Here is a 23,811-nt window from a genome sequence, read left to right as displayed (position 1 = left end):
TGCACCAGCTGAAACTGGACAAACATGTTCCTAGCCACAATAGCCACCTGCCCACCAAAGTCCAAAAGCACATCCAAACTGCAAACTTGGTCCTTCAGTACAAGTGCAACCTCATCAAGAATAAATTGTATTTGCTATCCCAGGCTAGCATTTCTACTGACCAGTAGTACTTCTGTCTTGTCTGGATTAAACCTCAGTTTGTTGGCTCACAAACAGTCCATCATTTCACTGTCATTAGTTAAGAATCTCCACAGCCTTCTGCAAACAGTGGCCAGACTACACTGTGTGTGGAATTCGGTTAGCAATGGTCCTACTCCAATTTCTCTTTCTGGAGAAGGTCACTAAGCAAGAAGTGGACATCTAGTCTTTGGCATATTTGCATAGCAACAGCTTTCTTGATTCCCACCAGTCTGGTTTTCACACTGAGTTTAGCATTCAAACCACACCTATGGCCCTGGGTGGCGATCTTCAACAAGAGATTGACATTGAAAAGTGTATTCCTAATTTTTCTTGTTCTTTCTGCAGCCTTTAATACAGTTGATTGTGAAATGCAGATGACAAGATTGTATGAACTGGTGGTTATTCAGGGATTTGCTCCTGAATAAATAGTTCTGCTTATTCTCAGTGGGAAGGTTCTACTAGGACATTTCCTTTGGGGTTTCACAAGTGCCATTCTGTTTCTTCTCCAGTCCACTGTATAAATGAGAGCACTATAAGAAGATTGGCATTAATTGCAACCAGTATGCTGAGGATACTTAGTTCTCTTCTCTTTCTATCTCACCTGGGTGTGGCAGTCTCAGTGTCAATACAGTGTCCAACCATAGTTGAGGACTGGCTGTGAACAGACTGACAAGACTCAATGATGATTAGTATGCCTTGCAGCTTGGAGAGTTTCAGGACTTGCACCACTAACAGAGATGTGCAAACCAACACCTACTCGACTCATCTAGAAAACCATTAAGACTACATCAAGGATTTGTTTTTGAGCATTTGAAAGGAAGATTCTAGAAACACAAATGGTTTTTGACCAGCCTCCCTGCTAAGTCAGTCTGACTCGAAGCTGAAAAAGTATGCATATTTAGGAGCATCATTACCTGCCTATCTTTTTTTCTGTAAAGAATGCTACAAAGAGAAACTATAAACTCCATAATCCCAGAAGGAAATGATATTCTAAAACATGCCTAGGTGTATCGCTTCTCCAGTCCACTGTATAAATGAGAGCACTATAAGAAGATTGGCATTAATTGCAACCAGTATGCTGAGGATACTTAGTTCTCTTCTCTTTCTATCTCACCTGGGTGTGGCAGTCTCAGTGTCAATACAGTGTCCAACCATAGTTGAGGACTGGCTGTGAACAGACTGACAAGACTCAATGATGATTAGTATGCCTTGCAGCTTGGAGAGTTTCAGGACTTGCACCACTAACAGAGATGTGCAAACCAACACCTACTCGACTCATCTAGAAAACCATTAAGACTACATCAAGGATTTGTTTTTGAGCATTTGAAAGGAAGATTCTAGAAACACAAATGGTTTTTGACCAGCCTCCCTGCTAAGTCAGTCTGACTCGAAGCTGAAAAAGTATGCATATTTAGGAGCATCATTACCTGCCTATCTTTTTTTCTGTAAAGAATGCTACAAAGAGAAACTATAAACTCCATAATCCCAGAAGGAAATGATATTCTAAAACATGCCTAGGTGTATCGCTTTTAGGTTTGAGTAGGAAAGGTGCTTGATTAGGAACCCTTCCCAATGCCAGTTATCTCCTCCCCCTTCATAAAGGTATGTAAAGTTTTGTTTTGTTTATGAAAGAAGAGGAAATAGTAAGGGAGAGTTAGTGGTAGCTAGCAGTGGTCATATGTTAATCCACTCCAATTTAATTAGCGTTTGGGATTGACTTGAAATATGACATGCTTTTCTAAGTGCAGACTATTTGTATTTTGAGTCCCACCAAACTTCTTCAGCACCACTGACTGATGGTGTGGGTGTGTCACTGGCCCACAATTTATTTTGGAGTGGACATTCCAAGTTCCTTATTAATTTCTAGATACATTGGCAAATAATGACATAGAGTCTACATGCTTGAGAGTTACTTGTGCCAAAATGAAGCACTGGGCTGAACAGAATGCTAAGGCATTTCAAAGGTGACAGTCTCCTAGTTTCGTAGATGTGTGAATCTGGGATGGTCCAAACTCTGTTTTGTGGTGCACACTGTCTGTTCCTTATTCATTTATATGGATAAGAATTTCTGCCAGACAGTGTCCTATTTATTTATATATATATTTACCTCCATTGCAGTAGACTAGACTGGAAACGTATATGAACCATTATATAAAGCCCTATGGGTACGATGCAAACTTTGCCTCTTGCAAACAGAAAGGCTTCTTCCATCCACAGAAGGATTCTGGTTTAGAGGATGAATTTTGCTGGCAGAATGGGGAACAGAACAATTTTGGTGGATTCTGCGTCCCTCTGCAGTGCCCTATGACCCTCAAAAATCAGGTGTGGAAGGTTGTGGGACCCTCCATAACTGAGTGGGAGGTGGCACTGGGGGATGCAAGGAGAAGGGGAAGCATTTGCATATGGGACCATCCTGAGTGGAGCTCTGGATTCAACCCTATATAAATGCCATGTAGTAATAGTAGTATTGGTAGTAATAATTTGTTTCTTTATGGTTTATATAAAGATTTTGATTTAACTGTGCTTGGCAATGAAATTTATTACTATTTTACACCTGTTAAAAACATGAAATGTAGATGTCAGATTTCCAAATTCCACACAGATATGCTATACCAGAATACTACCCACAATTTAAGAGGCATAAAGCAAGAAAGAAAAGTTTAAGAAATATTTTGTTTAAATGGGTAAATTACAGGATGGCCAATCTGGTATCCACCAAAGCTTCCCTGGCACCACCGGTAGGACTTGGCTTATCCTCCCCCTCTTCCACTGCAATTATGTTTGAAAACTGCTATCTTGAACAGCTAGTAGAAGGCTTTTTTCCCCAAGGTTAACTGTGGTGTGGGGGTGGTCACAGCTGGGGAAGGAAAGTTTAACTCTGCTAATTGCAATGCGGGGGGGGGGGTAATTTTGAGAGATGTCACCAGGGGAGGGAAGGGTTAACTTTCCTGAACTGTGACTGCCTCCCCTGTCAAAAATACCCCTGCACTGCAATTAAGCTTGAAATAAGTCTTCTATTGGTTACAGTAGAAAGCTTCTTTCAAGCCTAATTGCAACAGGGGAAGAGCTTGTTTACCGCTGAATTGCGGGGGTGGGGGTGATCTTCCTGGAAAGTGCAGCTAGGGAGGAACGACTCAACTTCCCCTCACTAGTTGCATACCCACACCCACAATTAGGCTTGAAAATAGCCTTCCTCCGCAACTGCACTCTCCAGGAAGAGCAAGTCCCCACAAACTAGGCTTGAAGAAAGCTCAAACACTTTATTCAAACCTAATTGGTGTTGTGTGTGTGTGCGCGTGCACTCAGTGAGAGTTGAGTGGTGTCTACAAAAGTTTATCAGGTTTCCAAATGTGCCCACAAGGTTGGCAATCTCTGGGGTAAATCAGTCCATGGCCTCGTGGAAGTGTAACCATAGGTAACAGATTAAGAGCTGATTATAGTCCCTCAGCCCCTTTCCCCTAGCTACAGTTAAGAGTAACCAATCTTCTCATTTTAATGAGGGTTTGAAGCTAGGGATGCAAACCCTCATAAAATACTGCATTAACCATGCTTAGTTAATGCAGATGTAACTGACCGTAGATCAAGCCATCACAGGGACAGGTGGAATTAATACACAAGAGAGGAAGGCCAGAAGATAGCCCAGACAAAGCTAGTTTACACAATGCAAAATGGAAAACTAACAAAAGCTGTAAATACTATCACATAAGTTACTGTTATCTGTATGAGACTGATAACATTCCAATATTTCCACCTCTTCTTACATTCAGACAATTCTCTTAATTCGTACACAGTTTAACTAAAAGCAAATATAAACTCTGGGCCAGAACACTGTTACAAGTAGTTCAATACTAAAATCAGGATAGCGCAAACATAACTGTGTAATTTGTTATGGGTGAGAGGAAGCAAAACAAAAAAGTAAACATACAGTGCTTCAATCTCTGAAACAAGAATATTTAATAAAGGGGGAAAGGAACATATTGATTGTACACTATTAATTCAGAGTTATAGCTTGCTCCATTCTAAAGGCCCAGAGCAGATAACAAAAGCAACTCCAATTCCGCCTCACCAGCAAAACAGTAAAGTTTCATTGTTATCAAAATATCACAGAACATCCCCAATACTTTGCATACAGACTTACTGTGAGCAACCCGATTGCCAGGCTAAATAGGAAATTTTTGCAAAGTTTTCAAAAAGTGTACCAGTGTGGACTCTAGAGCCTGCGCTGAGCACAGTTCCACAACTGAAAGTCAGCCATCAAGAATGACAGTGCTCTGAACTCAATGTATACATGGTATTAGTAAACTTATAATGGGATGCATGGGAAATCACCATCTTTAAGGTACATTTGACCTAAACTGTTTAGGGCTCTAGGTTAAATCCAGCTCCTTGTCCCCCACCCCTCCCCAGCAAAAAATGAACTGAGAGGCAAGCAGACATCTGAGAACTGGTATAATGTGTTTCTAGTGGCTGCTCCCAATGTCTGGTGGGCCATTACATTCTGCACCAGCTAAAGCTTTAGAGCAGCTAAACATTCAATACATAGCACTGAGGTGACAGAGACGTGATGAACAACTGTCATCAGGTTTGAAGAATTATGCAAACTTTAAAGTACATCACTCTAACTAAAACAGCCTTGTATTTAAGCAGTCACCTAATAACCACAGGTGACAAGCAAGGCAAGTGGGCTGGTGAAGAAAGAAGAGTGCTGTGCTCCATCCCTCCTCTGTGCCTAGCACACAAACCAAGCAGGCTACCCAAGGAGGGAAGCTGTCTCCTCTGCACCCTCCATAGAAATGCAGTGGTCTGCTAGAGGAAGGCCAGAGCTCCTTGTCCTTCCATGGCCAGCTATCACCCGGCTAGTAATTTTTCTCCTTGGCTGGAAACTTTTGTGCGCTTATTTATAAGGCTGAATTTTTCAGAAAAATACGTACCTCTGAAAGGAATTTATTCTGGCCCTGCTTTGCCTTAAATCTCTTAATCTTTTGCTGAATTCTCCTGTCTTTGTCCAACACTTCCACAGATGCCCACTGACAGTGAAGGTAAGAGCTAAAAGATGAAATCAAGAAAAAAAGAAATCCAAACATGTAATATCCCAGTTTTGTGAAATTTAATCAGAGTTTGATATTTATGTAAAATAATTATGTAAAAATTAGCACACAATCCCTCTTCATTTTAAAACATCTGAAATTTCATTTGGGGAAAGAATACAACACACACATTAAGTATAGCTGAACTAGATCAAACAGTCTTCCTCTTGTAGAACAACAACAACAACAACACAGCTCACACAATACATATTTTGTTCATGAACAAATATTGATCTTCCCAGGGCATGAGTCTGGGCAGAGAAAATCCTGGACAACCACTGATATTGCTGATAACAATTCCTGTGTTCATCGTGACAAAAAGTACCAACCAACAAAATTTGGTAATGTCCCAGTGCGAGACATACAGTGCTTGCAAAAGTAATCAGACCCCTGACCAACGCTTATTACTGATTTACAAATGGTATATTGTTCTGTATTATATTTTATTTTGAAACACTGAAACTCAAAATCAATTATTGTAAGGTGACATTGCTTTTATGTTGGGAAATGTTCGTAAGAAACATAAAAAACTGAAACAAATTGCTTGCTTAAGTATTCAACCTCCACACATTAATATTTGGTAGCGCCACCTTTTGCTGCAATAACAGCTTTAAGTCTTTTGGGGTAGGTATGTATCAGCTTTCAACACAGTGTCAGAGGGATTTTGGCCCGTTCTTCTTAGCAGATTCAGGTTAGTTGGACGTCACTTGTGGACTGCAATTTTCAAAGAGCACCACAGATTCTCCATGGGATTGAGATCAGGACTTTGACTAGGCCACTGTAGGACATTCATCTTTTTGGTCTTGAGCCACTCCAATGTTGCTTTGGCCTTGTGCATGGGATCATTGGCCTCCTGAAAAGTGAATTTCCTCCCAAGCTTCAGTGTTTTAGTGGACTGAAGCAGGGTCTTTTGCAGTATTTCCCTGTATTTTGCTCCATCCATTCTTCCTTCAATTTTAACAAGATGCTCAGTCCCTGCTGGTGAGAAGCAGTCCCACAGCATGATGCTGCCATCACCATACTTCACTGTAGGGATGGTGTGTCTTGAGGCACGGGCAGTGTTAGGTTTGCACTGCACACAGCAGTTTGAGTTTTGGCAAAAAAGCTCTATTTTGATCTCATCTAACCACAAAACCTTTTCCCACATCGCAGCTGGGGCACTCTCATGCTTTCTGGCAAACTCCGGTCGTGCTTTCAGATGGTACTTTTTGAGTAATGGCTTCTTTCTTGCCACTCTCCCATACAGGCCAGTGTTATGCAGAGCTCTTGATATGGTTGACGGGTGCACCATTACTCCACTCCCAGCCACTGAATGCTGTAGCTCCTTCAAAGTGATTGTTGGCCTCTCTGTTGGCTTCTCTCACAAGTCTCCTTCTTGTTTGAGCGCTGAGTTTTGAGGGACGGCCTATTCTTGGCAGTGTGTATGTGGTGTGATGCAGTTTCCACTTCCTGATTATTGCTTTAACTATGCTCACTGGGATATCCAAACACTTGGATATTATTTTGTACCCTTTTCTTAATCTATGCATTTCTATTACATTATCTCTCATTTCTGTACAACGTTCTTTGGTCTTCATTTTCCTTCAGATCTACAGCCTGACCAATGATCCTTCAACAGTGGGGTTTTTATCCTAACAATGTGACAGCAACTTTAATGGTTTGCATGTGGAGGCCAATGGCAAGGTAATTGTGTTCTCAATAGTCAGTTTCTTTCATCTGTGTAAACTGGGAACTTCCACAGCACAAGGGTTGAATACTTACGCAAGCAACATGTTTCAGTTTTTTATGTTTCTTAAAAACATTTCCCAAAATAAAACCAATGTCACCTTATAATAATTGATTTTGAGTTTCAGCGTTTCAAAATGAAATATCATACAGAATGAAATTACGATGTACCATTTGTAATTCAGTAATATGAGAGCATTGGTCAGGGGTCTGATTACTTTTGCAAGGCACTGTAAATATTTCAACAGAACTGAAGAGCTTAGTTAAGTGCATAAGCAAATAAATTTTAATCTGATTTTCAAAACTAACTTTTGCTGTAGTGCATCAAGCAGGTGTTGTGTGGCTGTGTTGTGTCGCTGAGCTATGGACTGAAAGTCCTATTTGGGTGCACTGTAAATTCAATAGCCTAAGTCTGAAATCATGGTGCTCCACTATAACTTTAAATGGCAAGTTGCTTTAAATAAATTCAAATGATAAAAGACCAGTATGCAACAGCCCATGTTTTAATGGCATTTAACAACCTTTTAATCTTATAATCAGCATTCTGATTTACAATCTGTTTTTTTCCTTGCAGTCTATCTGCTGCTCTTATTTGTATAGGTTTGTATTGATATTTTCTATACATCTAATAAAAATGTAAGCATCACGCTGTCATGCTGTGTAGTTTGCAGCATCACAGACAAACAGCACTGCAAAATGCACAGCATGACCGAGTCATGCTGGCAAACGGGAGAGCACATGGCAGCGGTGGCGTGGGAGACCCATGGACTTGATTCATGGGAGGCCTCTGCATCACTACTGTGAGGCCTCTCTTTACTCCAGGCCGTGGGGGTGGGAGGAAAGCCAGGAAGTGACCTAAGTGGGGCATTAGTGGCGGCGTCAGCCTAGGTGGCCAGGTGAGCAGGAGACTCATAAGCAGCCTACATGGGGTGGCGGCATGGGGCAGTGATGGAGACCTCAGTGATTTAGGAACAGGCAGAGCAAGTGGGCAAGGGGTATGAGCAGGCCCATGGTGACTGAGTCACGGGAACACCTGTGGACACTGGGGGGGGGTATTGCAAGGGAAGGTTGGTGAGTAGAGTGAGCTGCCGGGGGTGGTGGTTTGAAAGTGCTTGGGTGGGGGTCGGGAATGGTTTGGGAGTGCCTAGGGGAGGGCTGATGTGCAAAGCGTAAAGGTATTATTATTACATTTTAATTAAATTTGTTTGTAAGCTGTCTTGCCTTGTGTAGAAGGGTAGGGCATAAAAATCTTAAAATGAGTAAATACAACTAGTGCCATGTAGCATTTTTGTGATGTTTGATTTCTTTAGTTGAAAAGTAGGATTTTTAAAGTTGCAAAAGGCTGCTCAACTTTAGTGGTCAATAATAACAACAACAACAATAAATTTCTAGCCCACCCTTCCTCCCAGAAGGAGCCCATGGTGGCAAACAAGGGACAAAATACTAAAAAATCTTAAAAGATCTCAAAAACAAACACCTTAAAAATAAAACACCTTAATAACATCTTTAAAAATAAATATATTTAAAAACATCTAAAAAAGCAATTTTATAATAGACAGAGACTGGGATAAGGTCTCTACTTAAAAGGTCTTCAGTAGGTGCCAAAAAGATAACAGAAGTGACACATGTCTAATATTTAAAGAGAGGGAATTCCAAAGGGTATGTGCCACAACACTTCCTATGTTGTGCGCAATGGACCTCCTGATAGGACCTCATCTGCAGAGAGCAGTGATCGACTGGGTATATACGGAATAAGACAATCTTTCAGATATCCTGGTCCCAAGCTGCACAGGGCTTTACACACCAAACCTAGCACCTTGAATTTTGCCTAGCAGCTAAAGGGCAGCCAATCAAGATTAGGTAATGAACATTATGACATCAAGGCACCACACAGTCAATCACCTTTGGCTACATGTCATCATCACTAAAGGCAAACAAAGTCTTCTAATGACTCGTACTCTGAATGGAAGGGGGAAAGGGGGGCAACCAGACAACGATCCGTGTATTGTCACATTAAACTGGTGAGATCACTGCCCTCTGGTGCGGTACAGCAAGTTCTCTCACTCAGTCCAGCTCCAGTTGCATACAGTTACATGACTAGCTGGTAGTGCTGCAGCCCTCAAAAGTTCGAGGGTGGTGGTGGCTGGGAAAGGGCATTCTCTGTGGCAGCCCCTAAATTGTGGAATTCCCTCCCACAGAGGTGCACTTTCCTTATATAGCTTCTATCGTATGCCGATGATGACTTCACTCTGGCCTTTGACAACTGAGATATGTATTTATAGGACCTCTCTAGCTGTGAATATAATTTTTTTAAAACTATTTTTAATGTATTTTATATAGCTGTGATCTGCTCTGGGACCTTCTGGTAAAGGGCAGGTTATATAACAACAACAACAACAATAATAATAATGGCAGAACTAGGTTGGAGGTATATCCCGATTATATTCAGCCACAACTAGTCAACTACACAACCTGTTTAGCAGAAGTACTAGTGGCTGATTTCCTCAGCAGTGGAAATATACTCCCTCTTGATGCCGACACCTTTGTGAGCATTTTGTAAGGGGATCAAAAGGACCATAAATCTCACACCCTACCCCAATTCTGGCCCTGCAATACCCATAACAGAAGCACCGTCCTTAAAAGCCAGAAATAAAAAAAATTCCTAATTAAAAATGCTAGGGAGAAAAATGATGTCAATAAGAAATTACAATCAACATTTCTAAACTGAATAAGTGAAAAATTGTCCGTTTACTCTTTCATGAATAAGGTTTACACAGTAATAACAGTTAAAATATACATCAAATATTTTGGGACTGAAGATTGAAGTTATTGCTTACTTACAAGTTTTTGTATTTTACATAGAATTCTTCAGTTTCTACTTCCTCTCCATTCTCCATCTGTAAAGAGATACTCATCATGTTAATGATGAATTTTGGTATTAAATATCACCTCCAGCTTACATACAACACAGATTGCTACTCAAAGGCAGCACAGATTGGAATTTAACAAGAGGAAGATTTATTGTATGGTATTTTTTTAGAAAAGGGGAAGAACAATATAGGTAAAGTATTTTTACATCTGCTTGCCCATGAACATTTTGCATTACTTATTATAACTTCCCAGACATGAATCATTTTAACTCCTCCCTAACCACATGCATTCACAACAACCTGACCCCAACTCTGGCTTTCAGCCAAACCAACAGTGTTAAGGAGAAGCCAAGTGTACCATTTTCTCAGGCAGCAGCCAATTAGCAACTGCACTCCTGAATGCCATGTGTATTATTTTTGGCTGGCTCGTGGCAACTTTCTATTGTGGTTTTTCCAACATGTTCAAGTAGTGTTTTAATATGCTTTATACTTCCATATCATTAGCACTGATAGTAAGAAACCATATGAAACCAACCCTTTTACTTCTAGTTGTAGTTTTAATGTGTTATTGTTTATGATGTTTAATTCTACTCAAAGGTGCAATTAAATTCATCCCAACAAGTGACCTTACATGCACAGCAGCCAAATTAAAGTAACACCAAAAATACTGCATTTAAATAAAGCTAAAGCTATGACAGAGAATTTCAAACCAATGCTAAGCATCAATAAAATGAATTTAAGCAGGATGCATGGCGTGTAATGCAACCTCAAAGTCTTATTTCTGAATAGAAATGAAACTTCAAAATTTTGATACAGCCTTAAGCTACAATATCAGCTTGAAGAATATGGCCTAGTTTCTATGTAACGCTAAGTTATGGTTTGTTTAGCTTAACCATGGTTGTTTGGTTTGTCCAAATATAGCCCAGTAGGTTAACCACAGCCAGTTTGCTTCCAACAAACCACAATGGTAAGCTATGGTTTATTGTTAGCTTGTTATATGCAAACTTGGCATGATTTAACCATGGTTTGTTTTCCTATCCTGTCTCAGATGCTCACCAGAACTGTGTGGCAAAAGAGGCGCAAAAACAAAACTACACCTAAGGCTAGGCTGCCCCCACTGGTGCTTTGCCTGAAGAACTCACTCCTAATTCTGCCTGGCAACAGGCTCCTTCCTGTGCCTCTATAGTACACCAATTTACTTTATTAGTTTGTAGCAACCATTTATATGCGATTTAAAAAAATATATATAGGGATACACAGCAGTTGTTGAAAAAAATGCTAAGTCTTGGAGGAAAAAAATCAGTGAGCTTTTGATCAACACCCAATGCTGCCCACAGGAAAGGAGTGTTGCCTACAACTTGCAACTCATGGCATCAGAGTAAATATCACCTTCTATGCAACCATCTCATTTACAATCCACATGATGCCTTGAAGTCTCTCGGCAAACCCAGAAACAATAATCCCGGACCTTGGTGATCAAATGTTTCTATATGCATTCTGTATGTTCTCTGAGAGGTGGACTTGCCAGATCCATAGCACAGGTTGTGAGATCTTGCTTCACAAGCTCTCCATTTTCTAGTGCAACTCACAAGCTAAACAATGTGCTGGTCAGCAGTGGAGACCCTCCAGTATGGGCTACATCCCGTGAGGCCATCAGATGAGGAGGTCACTGTGGTCATAGTTCTCACCACATATATAAGAGGGACTTGAGCATCAATTTATGAAAGATGCCATTTTCACCTGGCTCTTTTGAGATGTGCCACTGGCATTACCACTGCAATGCCACCCAGTGCAGGGGAAAGACCCAGACCAGTCACAGAGGCTATGTTCTGGAAAACACATTACCAGATGGGAACATTAGCTAAACATTATTGCTTAGCTTTTTTATTTCTTTATTAAATTTATATCCCGCCCTTCCTCCCAGTAGGAGTCCATAGTGGCAACTAAAAATACTAAAAACACTTTAAAACATCATTAAAACAAGCTTTAAAATATATTAAAACAAAACATCTTAAAAAAAAGTTAAAACAAAACATCCTTAAAAAAGGTTTAAAAATATCTTAAAAAGCATTTCCAACACAAACACAGACTGGCATAAGGTCTCTCCTTAAAGGGCTTTTTGAAACAGGAAGGTCTTCAGTAAGCGTTGAAAAGATAACAGAGATGGTGCCTGTCTAACATTTAAGGGGAGGAAATTCTAAAGGGTAGGTGTCACCACACAAGGTCTGCTTCTTATGTTGTGCGGAACGGACAACCTGATAAAATGGTATCTGCAGGAGACCCTTACCTGCAGAGCATAGTGATAGACTGGATATCTAATGAGTAAGACAATATTTCAGATATTCTGGTCCCAAGCTGTATAGGGCTTTGAACACCAAAACCAGCACCTTGAACTTAGTTAATGGGCAGCCAGTGCAATTCTTTCAGCAGTGGGGTGACATGTTGACAATACCCTGCCCCAGTGAGTGGTCATACCACCACATTTTGCAACAGCTACAGCTTCTGGACCAACCTCAAGGGCAGCCACACATACAGCGCAATACAGTAATTCAGCCTGGAGGCTACTAGTGCATGGACAATAGTGGTCAGGCTATCCTGCTCCAGAAACAGTCACAGCTGTCTTACCAGCCAAAGCTGGTAAAAGGCACTCCTAGCCGCTTAGGTCACCTGGGCCTCTAGCAACAAAGACGGTTCCAGGAGCACTCCCAGACTACGAACCTACTCTTTCAGAGGGAGTACAATTCCATCCAAAGCAGGCAACTGACCAATTATCCAAACTCGGGAACCACCAACCCACAGTGCCTCCATCTTGCCAGGATCCAGACTCAAGTTTATTGGCCCTCATCCAGCCCACCACCAGGTCCAGACACCAGTACAGGGCTTGCACAGCTGCTCCTAATTCACATGTTACAGAGAAATAGATCTGGGTATCATCAGCATACTGCTGACACCTCCTGATGACAGCTCCCAAGGGCTTCATACAGATGTTAAACAGCATCGGTGAGAAGATGGTACCCCGTGGCACCCCACAGCAAAACTGCCAGGGGGCAAAAGACAATCGCCCAATGCTATTCTCTGAAAACAACCCTGGAGATAGGATCAGAACCACTGTAAAACAGTGCGTCCAGTACCCATCTCACCAAGTCGGCCCAGAAGGATACCATGGTCAATGGTATCAAAAGCAGCTGAGAGATCAAACAGGAATAACAGGGTCACACTCCCCCCATCCTTCTCCGGATAAAGTCATTAATCAAGGCAACCAAAGCCAATTCAGTTCCATATCCAGGCCTGAACCCAGATTGGAATAGGTCAAGATTTATCTGTTTCATCCAAGAATACTTGCAATTACTGCATCACTGTCCTGCCCAGAGTGCAAATCATGAAATGGAGGCGAGACTGGAATTAATTCCTGTTTTATTAGAGTAACATCAAAGGCAATACGTTTCATAGGCACACTACGCTAGCTCACTGCAATCCCTAACTAAGCTACCTAGGCGTACTCTGCAGCTTGTGAAAAAAGTTGATTCAGCAACTGGGTCGGGGGGGGGGCGCTGCCTTAAGTAAGGAAGGTCTTTGCCCGCAATCTCTGACTCCTTCAAAGTCCCACCTTCTCACGACGTCTTCTGCGGGGCAAAAGGGGGCGAGCCTCTGCCGACTCATCTGACAGTACAGGCTCGATAGATGCCTCAGGAGGCAGGAAAGCGTTTGAAGTGCCAGACAGGGAATCCTGGGGGGTGGAGCTGGCGTGCCCATCATTCCCCAATGGCTCTGTTGGGGCGTCTGTAGGTGGCGCGAAGTCTGTTTCATCGGGAGAACTGGCAGGCTATCAACTACTCCCCCTCCGTCATTGTCCTTGAAAGTCTCATCTACCTCTGATTCTTCCCCCTGCTCTATCTGAGGAGGCTGGGGCTCGGCCAGCTCCCCACCCTGATCCCCCTGGGAGAGCTGGGGCTCAACAATCACGCGTTGACCACAGCCTGGATCCACTTGGTCAAGCCCCCTCAGCAAAGTTTAATAAGCCAAGAAGGGCAAGGGTCGTGAGGACACGTTGCTGGCTGCATTGTTAAAAGCACCTAGTCCATGTTATCAGGCCGCATTAATTGAAACTGATCCCAAGAAATTGCAGCAGGTGCTGCACTGGAAACCTCACTGGAAACTACAGTAGCTCTGGATGAGCCATCAAGATTGCTTCGGAGCAACTTTACCCTCAAAGTGCCTTGCAAACAATTCACAGTGCGCCTCCAAAAGATTTAAAACTCCATTTCCTGGAATTGATGTCAACAGACCCGACAATATGGAAAAGTTCAGTAGGCATGGTTATAATGCTTTCCTTGTGCCTGATCAGCCTCACAGCACATCTTTTGCCATTCTGCTCTAGCCATCATCCAGCCTGTTTCATTGTCCTTAGTGCACTGGTGTACCAAAGTCCAAACCGGGCTCCACAATGCCGGAGAGGGTGCTCAGGGAATACTGTGTGAAGAGACAGATGAACTTCGTTGTTCCACAGCATAACAAGAGCTTCAACAGGGTCACCTGCTCTATCTAATGGGAACTCTCCCAGGGCATTGAGGAATCCAGTGGATTCCATTAGGCTCTGGGAGCAGACCATCTTAATCTGTCCACCACCCCTGCAGGGGAGGATCGGAGCCATAAGTCTAAACTTCACCAGGAAGTGATCTGATCATGCCAATGGGGTGACATCCACCCACCCATCTCCAGGCCACCCCTTCCTCCATCTAGAGCAAAAACCAAGTCAAGGGTGTGCCCTGCCCTATGTGTTGGGCCACTTGCAACTTGAGACAGCCCCATGGTCATCATGGAGGCCATGAAGTCCCGAGTAGGAACACTAGAGGCAGCCTCAGCATGGACATTGAAATCACCCAGGACTAGCGTTCTGGGCTCTTCCAATACTATAGCCAAGATGGCCCATGCCAGCTCGGTTAGAGAAGCTGCTGGGTAGCAAGTGGACAGTACACCAGCAGCAACCCTAGTTTACTGTCTCCTTAGCTCACAGCCAGCTCGAAGACAGACTGGTTTCCTGGTGACAGAGATGGAAATTATGTAGACCACAGCAACCCTTCCCCACTTCCCTGCAGCCTGTGCTGCTGCTTCACCGAGTATCCAGGTAGGCAAAGCTAGATCAGATCAACTCCTCCCAGCTCACCCACCCAGGTCTTGGTAATACACACCAAATCAGCACCCTCATCCATGATCAAAACATGAATGAGTGTGGTTTTATTGTGTACAAATCTAGCTTAACCTTAGTACGTGTGAACTAAGTCCAGTAGTGTCAGCCATGGTTGGTTTGTTCACAATAGCGCCAGGCTGCCACCACTGTCAAGGCCACTACTTTCAAGCACACCTCTTCTTTGCGAGGATCCCACTTGCCAGATGCCACAACATCTCCAGGAACAGTCTGTACTCACCCAGACCAGTGGTGGATCCTTGAATCCTTATTGTGAGACCACTGCATGTCCTGACTGATCTACAACAGTGCCAAGTCAGTAGAAATGATTTGGAGTGACTGCATGCATGCATTAACATGTAGAGCAGTCAGGGATCATCACAAAAGCCATCACAGACTCAGATACCAACAAGAGAAGATGAGCCCACAGACATCTCCAGCCTCCACATGTACTAAAGGCCACCAGCACTCACTGAGGCAATAGTGGTCCTCCAAAATGACGGATTCACTGCTCCTCTCTTTTCTGACCAAGAGCAAGATCAAGCTGAGTAGGCAGCACTAGAACAACATTTTCTGTTAGACCTAGACCACTGGATTTCAAACTTTTCCTCCCATGGAGTGCTTGAAAATTGCTAAGGGTCAGCAGACTACTTAATGATTTTTCTGTCTGTTGAAGCAACTGTAATGTGCTATACAAGATGTTGTATGATTTCTTTGTGGTTCATGTGCCTCCCCCGCCATCACTTCAGGTACCTCCCGCTCACTTTCATCACAACATATTGACTCTCTTTCTTGCCAGGTCCTCTTTCTTCCTCTTGCTCTGTCTTTTGCACTCCTAATCCTCTCCACTCCTTTCAAGTGCTCCCGCCGGCACTTCCAGGCAGACTGCCAAATTCTCAGAAAGGTGGAGGAGTCGCTGTGCCCACTGTTCACCACCAGAGCTCCCCCTATTCTTCACAGACATGCTGCCAAACACATGAGTGAAGCTCATCCGTGGACTACAGCTTAGGAATCCCTGATTTAGACAATAATACTATCAAAGAGATACTGCAAGAAAGAGACTACTCAGTCAAATACCTGCCCTACAATGAGATGGATTGTGGGTCATTAGAAGAGGAACAGTGAAGAAGAGGTAGTCAGTACAGCTAACCTGCTGTCCAGTATTCCTTTGATGATCTTACTGGCTCCACTTTTCATGGCTCTAAGGAAAGTGCCATGCCAGTCCTGGAATATACTTGGTGGGGAACTCTCAAGCTAAGTGTGCTCCTAACATCCAAAGCACAGGTAAGTTTTGACCCTATTCTAGGAGAATTCTGAACGTGCTCATAAAAAAATAGTCCTAATAGTTCCTTTCTTACTCTTTTACACTTTAAGGTAGCAAACATGAACTACAAGCTGAGGAAGTGGAAAGCTGAGCTCCCCCTCAGCAGCAATTGCAAGAAGAGGTGCCTCTCACCAATGCACAGAGGGCACTAAGGCTAAGGAACAGTAAAAAGGCTGATCATGTACAGCTCACAAAGGACTGAGAAAAGCCACTAAGAACAAAGGGGAAAGAGTGGCTGAGACTCTTTATGAGCTGGATAAGTGTGAAGCTGAATGTAGATTTTGAGACAGACAAGTTTCAGCCTAGTACATGAAACATGTCAACACAAGCTTTAAGAAAGGCAGCTAATGCATGGCCACCGCTATGAAGGAGTCAGATTCTGTGTTTTAGTAGTGCATGGCTGGGAGAGCTACCTTGATTAAGAGGCTGACAAATTTTTTAGAGCACCTTGATAATGCAATGAACACTTAGCAATTGATTCAGAAGAGGCAAGAGAAAGTACTTCTTGATTCAACACAGAATTTGCTGCCATAAGATCTCATGATGGCCAGTGGCTTAAAAGAAAGCCAGTGTAGTATAGTTGTCAAGAGTGTTGCACTATATGTTATAGGCTTAGTAAACGAACCCCGCAGAATGCCAGTCACTTCCTTACTCCAGGCTTTGCCTGTTCAGGACTCAGATAATCAACAGACTTCTTGGGTTGTTAGGTTTCTTTACAGTACACAAAGTTTACTTGCTTACCACCGAGCAGGTGCAGAATTAATCCAGTTTCTCTGCAATCTCCTTTTCCTCCTTTAGCCTAAATTTAATTCCCATGTTGTCCAAATATTCTAATATCAATAATAAGAATTTGGTCCCCGGCAACAGATTGATAGTGCCCCAAAAGACCTTAACTCTTAAATGGAAATAAAAGTAATGATTGACATCAAAATGACTCTAGTTTAACAGAACATAATTAGATTTTATTGGTATCGTATTCCAAAAGCAGTGTCTAACACAAACAATAGGGGTACACTGGACTCCTCAATGTTAACTTATACTCTTCATTGGGCTATCAGAAAGCCCTGGAGCAGAAAACAGAAGAGAAATCAAAACAGAAACTTAAAATGCACTGGGGAAATATTGGGCTCATAGTAAATAATGGAAGTGGCCCATTATTCCTCAAAAGCATAACAGGATTTCCACCCCCAAAGAACATTACAAATAAGTAATTCACTGGTCAACACTAATTTTATTGCCAATGATGTTTGATCGATTTTAGGGTAACTTTGTGTCACTGATTCCGAATATGGCATCGGTTTTGCTAGATTGGCTCTACATTTTGAGATAATGGATGCCCCCATTGAAAATCATAACAAATTCAAAAAATTTAATGGTCAGGCATAGCCTACCCACAAATGACATGGAAACTGTCTCAAATCATACAAAAGTAAACACATGAAATACCTAATGGTGTTGTATTCAGTACAATAACATTAAAACAAAGTAAGCTGATTCAGATAATCACAATTAATGCATAGAAAAACGCTGTGTACGATTTTCTTTTATGTGGGGCATCAGGACAATCACGTTGGAGGCTCCAGCAGTAGTCTACCATCATGTGTCTGTCCCATCTCCCTTGATACCTTTCCTCCATCACCTTTATATCCTGATGGAACCTCTCCCCTTGTTCCTTACTAAAATCACCAAGAGTATCCGGAAATCTGTCTAAGTGGCTATGGAGATAGTGTACCTTTATGCTCATATTAGTACCCAAATGTTTTAAAGTTAGCGAGCATGTTTTGCACCAATTCTTCATAATTGTCTGCTTTGTGGTTACCCAAGAAGTTCTTGACAACTGAGACATAACTGCACCAGGCAGAAGCTTCAACATCATTCATAAATTTAGTGAAATTAAAATCATTGATGAGTTTACGAATTTTAGGACCATCAAAGATTCCTGCTTTTAGATTTTCCATAGTCAGTCCAAGGAACGATCTACAAATGTATTTGAAGCAATCATCATCTTTGTCCAAGGCTGTAACAAATTGCTTCATCAGTCCAAGCTTGATATGGAGTGGTGGGAGAATGATTTTTTCTCTGTCAACCAATGGCTTGTTAATGATGTTCGCTGCACCTACAGTCATGTGTTCCCTTGAAGGCCATGTCACTTTTTCCCAATGATCTCGCTTTGCCCTACTATCCCCCAAGCAGATGAAACAAGGGTACTTCGTGTATCCACTTTGCTGCCCAAGCAAGAAGTTCACCATCTTTAGATCAACACAAATAGACCACTGGTTCTCATGATAGCAGAGCTTCTGCAAGACCATTTTGATATTTTCATATTCTTCTTTAAGTTTTGTTGAGTGAGCAATTGGAAGAGATGCACAGCAGTTACCATTGTGCAATAAAACACATTTCAAGCTTCTGGTGGAGCTGTCTATAAAAAGCCGCCAATCTTCTGGTCGATATTCCGGTAGTCCCATTTGGAGAAGAAGTCCAGGAATGTTATTGCAGTATACAAGTTCTTCATCTTGGCTGAAGTATGGAAGAAGTCCCTCCTCTCTTGTCCGATAAGCTGTTATGTTAGCTTCCGGCTGTAGACAGTTCTTTTCCATTAGCCTGGATGCTAAAAGTTCAGATGCTTGCTTTGACAGACTGAGGTCTCGTATCAGATCATGGAGTTCTTTTTGGGAGAACTGCTCAGGTGTTGAAAAGCTTTCTTCATATCCACTTCCAGGGCTACCACCTGTGCTACACTCCACGTCCAGCATTTCTTCAACATCTGACAATGGAAGGTCAGGCAGTGAGGTAAACACTGGTATGGGAACGTCTTCGCTGTGTGGCACAGGTCGCCTTGCTGAGTCCAAATCAGGATACTCCCACTTATGTTTCTTGTAGCGATTGAAGCCTTTCACATTCACAACACAAAAATAACAATCATCATGATGGTTTTGCGGCTCTCTCCACACCATAGGCACACCCAGAGCTTGGAAGTAACTAGTTACAAGTAACTAATTGCTCGTAATTCATTACTTTTTTGAGTAACGAGTGGGTAATTCCTTTACATTTTGATTGTAACAGAACTAGGAGTAATTTTACTACTTTTGTGGAGTAATTGTAATGTTTCCAGAATTACTTTTGGGCATTACTTGGGGGGGGAGCAGGGGAAGTCTTCTGCTCCTCTGATTTGTGGATGAAAATCATGTGCCTCAAACTGGGCTTCTGTGCAGTGTTGCTCTTTCCTCATGCTCTGTGGATGGGCAGGAGGCGATGAGGGAGGAGGCAGAGAGTGAGACGGGATGGAGTGGAGAAAACAATTATTTAAAAAAACAGATAATGGTAGTGAAGAATGGAGTGGAGGGAAAAAGGATCCGGAGGTCAAGAACATGGATAAAGGAGGAGAAGGAGGCAGCAGCAGAATGGAGATAAAGAATTGTGGAGGTGAAAGATGACAACGTCTGTGTGTGTGAATACTGTGTTTGCACTTGGCACACAAAGTGGCCTCCACCACCCTCTCTGGCTACTGTGCTGCATTTGCAGTTTTTTAACTCTTTTGCATCTCAGGGGAAAATGTTTGCTTGAGTGAGTGCTGTGACGTCCTTCCCCGGTTCTCCCTGTCAGGTTCCCACCTGCTTGTGGCTACTGCCTTTCACTAGGCACCACCAGGGATACCACCAGTCCGGACCGTCCTGTATATGGTTTCTCACTCCGCTCTAGCACAGATCTCACTAGATCCCCCAGCTAGGCAGCACCACCAGTCACGTCCTATAACCAATACTCCCAGAGACTTTGCCTGAGTCTCTCTCTAGCTGGTTACTTTTGTGACTGCGTGCTTATGCTGTTCCCAACCCCCTTGTATCTTTATAGATAACGCATACAACTCTGGGTTGCTCTGGATACTTGAATTGTTATTATTCCTCCCTTCACCGCTGCCACCATTAGATACTGTTTCTGTTCAGCCTTGGTAATTACCTTGCCCTCCCTTCTGGTATGTATATCCCCCAGCCAAGGATCAGGCCTTTGGTAAACCAAATAAGTATTTATTAAATATCAGAAATAACAAGATTAGTTTTAGAAGTTTCACAAGCGTATGGTTTCATCTATTCCTGTTTTGTACTTGACTTATTATTAATCAGAACTCCAACTCCCTCTTTCTCCACACTCCTGACCTCCACCCTCAAACACCTCTTTCTCCACACTCCCAACATCCACACCCAGATTCAACTGTCATTCTTCCATTTATACTCCCAGACATTCAAATGCTCTGCCAATCATCCAGCATTCCACTGCTCATGTACTCCCCCCTCCTCTTTAACTCCACTTACCATATGTCTTCTATATAAACAGCACTTACCATATTTACACTATAAGCAGGAACATCACAAGTGCCCCTTAGTTGGTGGCAGGGCAGGGTCTGGGAGGTGATTAAGTGAGAGAGATTATGCTGGCTGGTTGAGTGGGGGGTGCACTTGGTTTGACGTGCAAAGATCTGAACAGTGGCCTCAGCCTCCCTCCCCACCACCCTTACCAGCGGGGAGACCACCACTGCTATCTTATGAATAAAAATAATTATTCTACCACCTCTGTATGTGTTTGTTTATTTTTAATGTTGTTTTAGGCTACTTAGATGTGCAGCAGCCAAGGCCAGCACCTTGTAGGCCTTTTTTTAAAGAAAAGTAACTGAAATGTAATTGTACTGATTACTTCAGAAGAAAAGTAAAGTAATCAGTTACTTTCAGAGCAATTGTAATGGTAATTACCACTTTTTTGGGCCATGTAACTGTAATTTATTACTTTTTAAAAGTAATCTTCCAAGCTCTGGGCACACCAAAGTTTAAACGTTTCCTTTCTCCATTTTTCCACTGTCGTAGGCACTCTACACAGGTTTTGCAAACCTTATGGGGAGCCCAAGACTTAACTTGATCTCCAAGCTTCACTCCAAAATAAGCAAAATATGCTTGTTTTACAAAGTCAGTGATGTTTTTTCTTTGTTTTTGCAGTGTATTCGCCACAAATGTAGCAGAATGCATTAGGATTGTTTAAGCAGTCTCTTCGTAACGAACTCATATTCCTCTTCAAAAAAAAAAAAAAAGTATCAATATGATATTATGTGTAATGGAAAAAGACAGACCAAACCCTGCTGCATATGTCAGCAGCTACAGGTCGTACTGGGGTACAATCGTCATTTGAAGGGCTTCCATTATCTCAAAAACTAGAGCCAATTTGGCAAAACTAATGTCATTTTTGGATTTAGCACCCCCAAAATACCCTAAAGTCATTCAAACATCCTTGGCAACTAAAAAAAAAATTTTTTTTTGTTGGGCTGTCAGTGTTGCAAGTTCGCACTATGAGAGTGTTAACTCCTGTGTCAAGAAAAAACCAGCTTGGAGTAGAATGAACCCACAAGGTAAAAATTACACCTACGATCCAATTCATCTGTTTTTTATTTCAGTATGGGTAAATTAGGCCTCTGACAGCTTAGTGGGTTAAATATAAAGTTTTAAAACATTGAAAATATGGGGACAGAGAAATCAAGTACCACAGAACAATTGATCCACAACTGTTGAGTACTTATACTACAAAAGGGTAAACCCACCCCCCAGAAAGGGGACTTTACAATATCTCAAACAGCTGCTGGAGTCCACAGCTTGGGAAAGCTAAACAGCAAATAAATAATCCCACTTCAATTTACTGCTTAAAAGTCAATTTGACTATCTGATATACTGAAAATTGTTTTGTTTTTATAAACTGCAATTCATCTATTTACAACAGATATACTTTAAAATAGTCTTATTAAAATTTGACACACACCCCTTTTAGATAAAGTTTCAAGTACAATTTTCCTTAATAATTATCTTGACTCATTCCAATCTGGGTTCATACCTGGTTATGGGACTGTATTGGCCTTGGTCACCCCGATGGATTACCTTTATCAGGAGAAGGACAGGGGAGTGCGACCCTGTTATTCTTACTTGATGTCTTGGCAGCTTTTGCCTATGGTATCCTTCTGAACAGTCTTGATGAGATGGGTATTGGAGGCAATGTTTTACAGTGGTTCCAATCCTATCTCCAGAATTGCTTTCAAAGAACAGCATTGGGTAATTGTCTTTCGGGCCCCTGGCAGTTGTGCTGTGGGGTGCCATAGGGTACCATCATGTTCCCCAATGCTGTTTAACATCCATATGAAGCCCTTGGGAGCAGTCATCAGGAGATTTGGGGAAGGTGTCAGCAGTATCCTGATGATACCCACATCTATTTCTCTGTAACATCTGAATCAGGAGATGCCGTGCAAGCTGTGGACCTGTGCCTGACTCTGTGAGAGACAATAAACTGTATCTGAATCCTAGCAAGACAGAGGTGCTGTGGGTTGGTGGTTCCCGAGTTCAGATAATTGGTCAGTTGCCTGCTTTGGATGGGGTCGTGCTCTCTGAAAGAGCAGGTTCGTAGTCCGGGGGTGCTTCTGGATCCATCTTTGCTGCTACAGGCCCAGGTGACCTCAGTGGCTAGGAGTGCCTTTTACCAGCTTTGGCGGTTTCTGGACCGGGATAGCCTTACTGCTGTTGTCCATGCACTGGTAACCTCCAGGATGGATTACTATAAAGTGTCTGGAAGCTGCAGCTGGTGCAAACTGTGATGCCATACCTGCTCATGGGGGTGGGACATTGCCAACACGTTACCCCGCTGCTAAAAGAATTGCACTAGCTATAGCTACCAGACTAAGTTCAAGGTTCTGTTTTTGGTGTCCAAAGCCCTATACAGCTTGGGACCAGGATACCTGAAAGATTGTCTGACCCTTATAAACCCAGTTGATCACTGCATCTTGCGGTCCTCCTGGGGAAGAGACTTTATTCCAGTTTACATCTGTTTTGGAATTGCTTTTAAATATGATTTTAAAGCTGTTTTTTTTAAAAAAACATGTTTTTAATGATTTTTTAAAAATGTTTTGAAGTATCTTTTTTTAAGATGCTTTAGAGTGCTTTAGTGTTTTTGTTTGCTGCCCTGGGCTCCTTCTGGAAGGAAGGAAGGGAGGGATATATATTTAATAAACAAACAAATTCCATTCTACCTCTTGTTCTCATTTTATGTGTACAGAGAAAATATTGTCACCTGAGGAATACTTTAAAAACTTACCAAATTGGGCACCTTGCACTGAATAACATTGGATGTCTTTGTATAGTATGTATTTAATATTTATATAACATTTGTTTATCTACAGATATATGAATTTAGGCTTTAGATTTTTGTATTTAATATGTTAAAAATGTTGAATGTATTTATTTTTATATGACCTTTATCTATAGATGAGAGCCAGTGTGGTGTAGTGGTTAAAGTGTCAGACTGTGACCTGGGAGACCAGGGTTCGAATCCCCACACAGCCATGAAGCTCACTGGGTGACCTTGGGCCAGTCACTGCCTCTCAGCCTCAGAGGAAGGCAACGGTAAACCCCCTCTGAATAC

The 23,811-nt window shown here is 42.2% G+C and overlaps 1 protein-coding gene across 13 annotated transcripts in view; it reads right to left on the bottom strand.

Moving 5' to 3' along the window:
* Positions 1–23,811, bottom strand: part of CHD7 (chromodomain helicase DNA binding protein 7) — a 270,130-nt gene that overhangs the window by 75,377 nt on the left and 170,942 nt on the right. For all 13 annotated transcript variants that reach the window (XM_061599721.1, XM_061599738.1, XM_061599686.1 and 10 more), the window contains 2 exons: positions 9,834–9,889; positions 5,112–5,226 (listed from right to left, as the gene is read on the bottom strand). In XM_061599721.1, coding sequence (XP_061455705.1) covers positions 5,112–5,226; positions 9,834–9,889 — 171 coding nt within the window. The remainder of the gene's footprint in view (positions 1–5,111; positions 5,227–9,833; positions 9,890–23,811) is intronic.

This window comes from Rhineura floridana, chromosome 1 (genome assembly GCF_030035675.1).
Source record: "Rhineura floridana isolate rRhiFlo1 chromosome 1, rRhiFlo1.hap2, whole genome shotgun sequence".
In the NCBI taxonomy this organism is placed as follows: domain Eukaryota; kingdom Metazoa; phylum Chordata; class Lepidosauria; order Squamata; family Rhineuridae; genus Rhineura; species Rhineura floridana.
This window is presented reverse-complemented; position numbering and strand designations above follow the sequence as displayed.